An 8947-nucleotide genomic window follows, 5' to 3' on the forward strand; every position below is an offset into this window, starting at 1 on the left:
ACAACAACAACCACTAGGGGGGTTTGTATATCGGATGTATAAAACAGCTAAAACCATACAATCCGATATCACTTTATTAGAAGATGGAGCACGTACTAGATAAAATTTATTATAACCCCGCATCCTCAGGAGGGTTAGGGGGTCAATAGGTTGTATAAAGCAGCTAAAACCATAAAGCCAGATATAACTTTATCAGATGTAAAGAATACTTGAAATCGTCTAAAGCCTACACTTTGCACGCATTAAAACCTCGCAAATTTCAGCGACGAAAGGTGCTGAGTCCTAAACCCCGTATATATTTAGCTTGTGATTTAGCAGAAATGAGATTATTAGCTAAACATAATGATGATATTAAATACATTCTCGTCTGTGTCGATATTTTTTCACGGTATGCGCAAGTAGCACCTCTGATACGCAAAGATGGACAGACTGTGAGTAAAGCTCTTAAAAACATATTGGAATCCTCATATTTCTAAGGAATACGTAAAATAAATACAGATCGAGGAGGTGAATTGTATAATTGTCATATGCAACGAATGCTTGCAGCTAAAAATATTAAACTGTATAGCGTATTTTCTCAAGAAACAAAAGCCGCTATTGCCGAACGCTTTATACGTACCATGAAAACTAAGATTTATAAATATATGACTGCGCACAATACCTCGAGATATCTGCCCATATTACCTGATATCATAAAGGCATATAACACAACACCCCACCGAGGGTTAGGTGGTCGGACTCCAGTTGACGTCCATGCTTTATCTCGTCAACAAGATATAAAGAAACAGTTCAATTTCATGTATAAAAGTAAGGACAAACCTAAAGCAGGTCTTAGTTCTCTACTAGCTGTCGGGGACACAGTTCGCATTACTCTCTCCAACAGAATTTCGACATTCAAGAAAGGTTTTGCTAGACAAAACACGGAAGAAATTTTCAGAATTATTCGTATAGATAAAAGCCAGGCTACCCCATTATATTTTTTACAAGATTTAAATATCAAGCCTATTGACGGTGGGTTTTATAAGGAAGAATTGACCCTAACCCATTTACCAGCTGCATTTAATATTGAGAAGGTCCTATGCAAACGTACATTAACCAATAATATATTACAGTATAAAGTAAGGTACGAAGGCTACGATTCTTCATTTGATCAGTGGATTGATGCTGATGATTTGTTGAAGATATGAAGAAGCCATTAGTATACAAGTACAGAGAGTTGGTGACCTTGCTGAGCAAACTCAATTCCTCAGCCAGGAAAAAATTGATTGCTCAGTTTAAAAAACCACATATTCATTGCTTGTCAGAGATTTTCAAAAATTTTCTGAACAATAGGCTTCCGGTTAAAAAAAAAGTTATAGTCAAATTGAAGAAGTACAGAGACACCTTGCATTCGCTAGCTTGTAAGAAACCCTCAATTTCAAACAAAAAGCTCATTTTATTGACTGGTAAAGGAGGCAGTATCCTCGGTATATTATTACCCATAGCTGCTAGTTTAATTTCCAGACTATTTAATAAATAAAAAATGAAAGAATATTATCTAGTACCTCGTAAATCCATCGATGAGGGCCCTGCTAAAGTACCAGTAGTAAAAAAAGCAGAAGCTAATCCTTCAATAGTACATTTGGTACATTTAAAATTGAAAGCTAAAGATCATGATTATGCTACTTTGCTGTTGAATTATTTTGATGAAAGCAAGATGGTGCAATGGGACGTTAATGGGAATTTGCAAATGCCGGTGACTGGAATAAACATAATTGATGATGTTTTAACTAAAATGACAATTCACCGCTCTGTATTCCCACGAGAAAAATTATCGCTGGTAAAATTACTCATCTCTTTAACCTCAACTCCACGAGAAATGTTTAGGAATACAGAATCTCGTAAACAAGTATTTAATGATGACGTGGCACTAAGAAGAAAACGGGTGTATGCTCCTACTACAGCTGCTGGAGAAACTAAACGCCTTAAAGTTGGCGGAGGAGCAACTTGGCTAGCTTACTGAAGGTGAGTGTATAAATAGATGTGCTGTTTTGTTTTTAGTTTATTCATTCATAGTCCAGCAATGGATTCCCACGTTACTTATGCCACAAGTGTTTCTAATACAGATTTATTTCTCAATAATGTACCTAGTGCTTTTTGAAAACAGACTGTATAATCAACTCGTGCTGGATTCTAGACGTTCCTACGAAATGTGTCTCCAGAATATATTATTGCCTTCGTCATATTACATAATAAGATCGGATGATCTGAAAAGTTATATCCGCGTGAGAATTATGTACCTAGATGTAAAAGGAATTAGTTACAAACATTCCAAATTTCTACCGAAAACTAATATTTTAGCTGGTGGTATAAAGGAAATTATATACGCCATCAATAATGAAATTACCCATATATTTTCACAGAACGATTTGAGTTTTGTGTCTGATGTCTATAAGACGTATTTCCCAAGATATGCAGATGCATATATTAAATATGGATCGATTTCCAATAGAGTAAAGTTCAATACCGCCAGCAGCGATGAGAATGTATTGTATTATGACGATAATCGAGCAATATGCAGGATTTCCCTATCTTTTGGGACGAGTATTGGCAAGGTTTTAGGAACTGATCAGCATAAAAATTATGATATATACGTACACAAGAATTATTTGGATGAAACACCCAAATCAGACACGTGCCCCTACCCTCCACAACCCAGGGGCATGATGGATTACTTGTGTGTTTATTGTGATAAAATTGCACCCACGATGTACGGAAATTTATTAGTGAATATATTGGACGTAGTGTCTTTGCAGGGTGGTGAAAGCACGAATAGGAAACTATATAAACCTCTAAATACAAATGTACTGGATAGTATAAGTATTGCAGTAACAGATCCTAATGGGACTCCTATTTATTTTGATAAACGAGGAAGCACAACAGCTGTTTTACATATACGACCCCGAATTGGGTCTATATAATAAGGTCATTACAGTTCCGAGCCTCATTACTCATCTGCAAGCTACAAAATGCGCGTCAATTTCATCCCTCCGTCTGTAGACGAAATATTATTCTTAATTAGCCCACCTGCCTCATATAAAGGAGGTGGGCTGAGTGATATTAGAATATTCAATAGGAGTCATATAAGAGAAGGTGGAATATTCAGTTTCCTCACTGGTTTAGCCCGTAAAGCAGCGCCATTTTTAATGAGAACCCTCGCTCCTGCCGTCTTAAGTATGGGTCAGAATGTATTGCAAGACATGCAAACAGGCGAACATTACTTTAAAAAGTCAATGAAGAAGCATGGGATCGAATCATTGAAGGGAGTAGGGCGTCAGATTTTAGGTGGTGGTAAAAGGCGGAAGCAGTCTAAGAGAAAGGCTAAGGCCACCAAATTAGCACTTATTCGCAGTTTCACAAAACAGAATAAGAAGAATAAGAGATATAATGACGTGTTTGCATAAATTACAATTCATTCCTTTCATAGCATCCAGCATGAATACTACTACTACACTAGGAGCGGGGCTACAATCCCCTTTGGAAAGTTATACAGTGGCTGTAACAGATGGATTTCCCAAACTTAATTCAGCACGTATGATTGAGTCCACTATAGCCAGCAGGAAAAATATTGATATATTACCTATTAATTTAGGAATTAATAAATTTAAGGACTCGTATATAGAATTTAGAATCCCTGGCATTCCTGGTCATTTCCTGGATATGTCATCACTAGCCCTAGAAGTGGGCATAGAATTAACAGAAGCTGACGCCGAAATAGATTCGGGCAAAAAAGTGACTGTAGCCAATGGTTTATCACAAACACTTTTTAAAACAGTGGTGGTGTATTTCAACGAACAAGTAGTTGAAAGTAATTCTTTATTTTCTTATTGGGCGTATATAAAGAAGCTAACTACTCTTTCCAGAAGTAAAATTGATGGTTTTAAGCATCTAGCGCATTTTTATAGAGAAGAGGCGCTAACGATACCCAATAAAATTGATACGCAGTATTTTGCTACGACCACGATAGATCAGGATGAGAAAATGGCCAATATGAAAGAACAGGGCATTTATACTTGCTTTAAATTACTGCTGGATATTGCATCTATTAGCAAATAATTACTTGATAACGTAGATGTAAGAATACGTTTGGAGTTAAATAGTGATAAATGGGTTATTGGCAGTGATACAGCAACTGCTAATTATAAATATAATATAAATATGGCCCGCTTATGGATCGATAGATTAACCCCATTCCCTTCTGGGCTATTAGCTATTAACAGAGCACTCGCCCATAATAATGGTGCAGTAACATATATATTTGATAAAACCCTATTTAAAACCTATATTCTAGGGCAGGGCCAAAAATCATTAACTATGGACCAGCCCTGGGGTGGAGTGATCCCTGAGAAGTTATACATAGCCATTATTGATATGGAAGCTATTTCTGGAGATTACACCTTAAACCCATTATATTTCAACAATTCCTCCTTGAGCAACGTATATATCTCGGTGAACGGCACGAGTTTATTTAATATCGCGTGTGATTTCCCCCATAAATGTTCGAAATTATATTATACGGTCCTGAATGCTGTAGGATTTAATGTAGATAATATTTTGTCCTACGAATCGTTTGTTAAAGGTCAAACTCTGCTGGTCTTTAGTTTATTACCAGAATAAATAAAGGGTAGAGTTTCCTTGGAAGCGACAGGGAATTTAAGAATTACATTGGAATTTAATACAGCCATAGTGGGAAATAAAGTTATACTGCTGTTTGGTCCTACTACTGGGGTTATGAAAATTAATGCTGACCGACGTATTATTTGTGAAACGAGAGCCTAAGAAACATGAATTGTTTAGAAATAAACAATGGGTTGAAAAATATATATTTAGGGAAAGAAGCCATATATATTGGATGTTATTTAGCAAACGATGTACGGAGAATCTTCAAGAAACTTCATGTTTCAGCTGTGCTTCTTCAGGCTTCTGCTGTGCTTCTTCAGGCTTCTGCTGTGCTTCTTCAGGCTTCTGCTGTGCTTCTTCAGGCTTCTGCTGTGCTTCTCGTTCTTCACGCTTCAGCTGTGCATCTCGTTCTTCACGCTTCAGCTGTGCTTCTCGTTCTTCACGCTTCAGCTGTGCATCTCGTTCTTCACGCTTCAGCTGTGCTTCTCGTTCTTCATGCTTCAGCTGTGCTTCTCGTTCTTCACGCTTCAGCTGTGCTTCTCGTTCTTCACGCTTCAGCTGTGCTTCTCGTTCTTCACGCTTCAGCTGTGCATCTCGTTCTTCACGCTTCAGCTGTGCTTCTCGTTCTTCATGCTTCAGCTGTGCTTCTCGTTCTTCACGCTTCAGCTGTGCATCTCGTTCTTCACGCTTCAGCTGTGCTTCTCGTTCTTCACGCTTCAGCTGTGCTTCTTCATGCTTCAACTGTGCATCTCGTTCTTCACGCTTCAGCTGTGCATCTCGTTCTTCACGCTTCAGCTGTGCTTCTCGTTCTTCATGTTTCAGCTGTGCTTCTTCATGCTTCAGCTGTGCTTCTCGTTCTTCACGCTTCAGCTGTGCATCTCGTTCTTCACGCTTCAGCTGTGCATCTCGTTCTTCACGCTTCAGCTGTGCATCTCGTTCTTCACGCTTCAGCTGTGCTTCTCGTTCTTCACGCTTCAGCTGTGCATCTCGTTCTTCACGCTTCAGCTGTGCTTCTCGTTCTTCACGCTTCAGCTGTGCTTCTTCATGCTTCAGCTGTGCATCTCGTTCTTCACGCTTCAGCTGTGCATCTCGTTCTTCACGCTTCAGCTGTGCATCTCGTTCTTCACGCTTCAGCTGTGCATCTCGTTCTTCACGCTTCAGCTGTGCTTCTCGTTCTTCACGCTTCAGCTGTGCTTCTTCATGCTTCAGCTGTGCATCTCGTTCTTCACGCTTCAGCTGTGCTTCTCGTTCTTCACGCTTCAGCTGTACTTCTCGTTCTTCCCTACGCAGCTGTGTCTCCAGCTGCAGCTTCATTATCTCTAGCTTGACGCTGCGCCGGCTGCCGCTGGATCCCCTACTGCTTCCACCAATGCTTAACTTCTCCCTTGCACTAGCAGGTGTCTGTGGCCGTTCCTCCCTTGATGCCTCATCTTGGGCCTTGAGCCCGTGCCGCAAACTCAAGCCTCCTTTCTCCCACTTTGGAGGATCTCAACTGGATTCCAAAGTGGTCAGGTATTAACTGCAGCTGCGCCTTGGTGCAATCCTCCAGCACCTGTTCATCCCTGGTGTCAATAAACCTTGCTACCTTCTCGTCCTCCATACTTGTGCTATGAGTGAATACCTGTTACCTGTACCTAATACCTTTGGCCACTATCAAGCACCACAATCGTAATCGTTATCCTGGCAAGGTCGCCAATGTCGGGGTGTCTCTCTCTCTAGCCAGTCACCACTAAGTATTAGTAGTGATTAACGTTACTTACGGTAGCCCCCATGGGTCTGCACTCGATCCTCACGGTGCCACTGTTCACTAGGAGAGTCTCTCAGTCTGTCTCCGGCTGGCCTCGTAGCCTAAAGACGAGTGAGAACATGATCACTTCACTTGGTCATGTGCCCGTCCCGACAGAGGGCTCTACCACTCACTATAGGTCGCCAAATGGTGTTTACTGTGTCCAGTAACACCTCAGTGGAATAGTAATAAAATAATAGTGGCCCCAGGGAATACTAATCAATTTGGTAACAGGTAAGTATATGTTTAAATCACTCACTCTTAGATAGTCTCAATAGCAACAAGGTAATGGAGGGTTAACACAAACACGGCGGTGGTTTTGTAGTTTACTTAAAAGATCAAAGAATCACAACTCTGCATCAACAACATGGCAAAGGAATAAATGAGCAGCTTTCTCTCCGCCTCTTCACAGTTCTGGAACACTCCGGGGATGGCAACACTCCCAGTTGACGTGCGTTCCCACGCTCCACATGCATTGTGTTATTGAACGTTTGGCAACTTGCGAGATGCCACGCCCACTCACGCTCCTCACACTGTTCACTTCCTCACAATACTCAAACTGTGGGCGTAAGGCGCCTATTATTCCCTCGTATTCACAGTATATCACAACACTGGCATAATCACAGTTAACCACTAGACATAGGAATATACTCTTTTATAACTCCAGTATATATAGTTCACTTTATCAATATTTATAATAACGAGGTAACTCTAGGCACACAGCCTTACCCTATTATATTGTATATATATATATATATATATATATATATATATATATATATATATATATATATATATATATATATATATATATATATATATATATATATATATATATATATATATATATATATATATATATATATATATATATATATATATAACTGAAAACTCACACCCCAGAAGTGACTCGAACCCATACTCCCAGAAGCAACGCAACTGGTATGTACAAGACGCCTTAATCCACTTGACCATCACGACCGGACATAATGAGGTGATAGCCGAGGCTATTTGAACCACCCCACCGCCGGCACTCGGATAGTAATCTTGGGCATAGCATTTTACCAAATCACCTCATTCTTTGGGGCACACGTGAGGAACACAAATGCGAACAAGCCTGAATGGTCCCCAGGACAATATGCAACTGAAAACTCACACCCCAGAAGTGACTCGAACCCATACTCCCAGGAGCAACGCAACTGGTATGTACAAGACGCCTTAATCCACTTGACCATCACGACCGGACATAATGAGGTGATAGCCGAGGCTATTTGAACCACCCCACCGCCGGCACTAGGATAGTAATCTTGGGCATAGCATTTTACCAAATCACCTCATTCTTTGGGGCACACGTGAGGAACACAAATGCGAACAAGCCTGAATGGTCCCCAGGAATGCTATGCCCAAGATTACTATCCGAGTGCCGGCGGTGGGGTGGTTCAAATAGCCTCGGCTATCACCTCATTATGTCCGGTCGTGATGGTCAAGTGGATTAAGGCGTCTTGTACATACCAGTTGCGTTGCTCCTGGGAGTATGGGTTCGAGTCACTTCTGGGGTGTGAGTTTTCAGTTGCATATTGTCCTGGGGACCATTCAGGCTTGTTCGCATTTGTGTTCCTCACGTGTGCCCCAAAGAATGAGGTGATTTGGTAAAATGCTATGCCCAAGATTACTATCCGGGTGCCGGCGGTGGGGTGGTTCAAATAGCCTCGGCTATCACCTCATTATGTCCGGTCGTGATGGTCAAGTGGATTAAGGCGTCTTGTACATACCAGTTGCGTTGCTCCTGGGAGCATGGGTTCGAGTCACTTCTGGGGTGTGAGTTTTCAGTTGCATATTGTCCTGGGGACCATTCAGGCTTGTTCGCATATATATATATATATATATATATATATATATATATAACCTCTGGCACGAAGTTATAATATAAATAATATAAATGACATGTAAATATAAATGTCCTCGTCACAGTCATCTCTTCATCAAACCACAGGTGCAATCACACACCATATATGTATCTCGTGAGAGCTCTATAGCATCTCCCTTCACAACTGTGTCTTACTAGAAACATAGACATTGGTGAGCCCTGCTCACGACATAGAAGATACTCTGGTTAATCGCTAACTAAAGGGGAATGGGAGGGAAAACTGAATAACCTACTTCCACCATAAATGATGTGGACTCGTCCTCTGTTGAGGGTTGAATTCAAGCTCCTGGTCCCGGCTCACGACTTGCTGTAGGGTACACCCCCACACACACTGATGCTCTTTCCAGGACCTCAACCAACACCCAAAAACGCGTCTTCTCTGTACAGCTTCTCTCTGCAGGCTCCGTGCTCCTCTGCAACCTCTTGAAGGGTTGGAGTCGATCTCCTATCGCCTCCTCCTGACAACTACGTCTGCAGTCCTTACTCCCGGCTGCCGTCGTTCCCTTCCTCACGGTGAACTGGCCCAGCCGCTACGTCATCACCCGACTGGTGAAACTGTACAGTCGTCCCTGACG

At 41.1% G+C, this 8947-nt stretch overlaps 1 protein-coding gene across 1 annotated transcript; it reads left to right on the forward strand.

Moving 5' to 3' along the window:
* Nucleotides 1–620: 620 nt before the first annotated feature.
* On the forward strand, nucleotides 621–1187 carry LOC138366826 (uncharacterized). Its single transcript, XM_069328114.1, has one exon. The coding sequence runs from the start codon at nucleotides 621–623 to the stop codon at nucleotides 1185–1187; it is 567 nt and encodes a 188-aa protein (XP_069184215.1).
* Nucleotides 1188–8947: the final 7760 nt, after the last annotated feature.

Source organism: Procambarus clarkii, chromosome 2, assembly GCF_040958095.1.
Source record: "Procambarus clarkii isolate CNS0578487 chromosome 2, FALCON_Pclarkii_2.0, whole genome shotgun sequence".
In the NCBI taxonomy this organism is placed as follows: domain Eukaryota; kingdom Metazoa; phylum Arthropoda; class Malacostraca; order Decapoda; family Cambaridae; genus Procambarus; species Procambarus clarkii.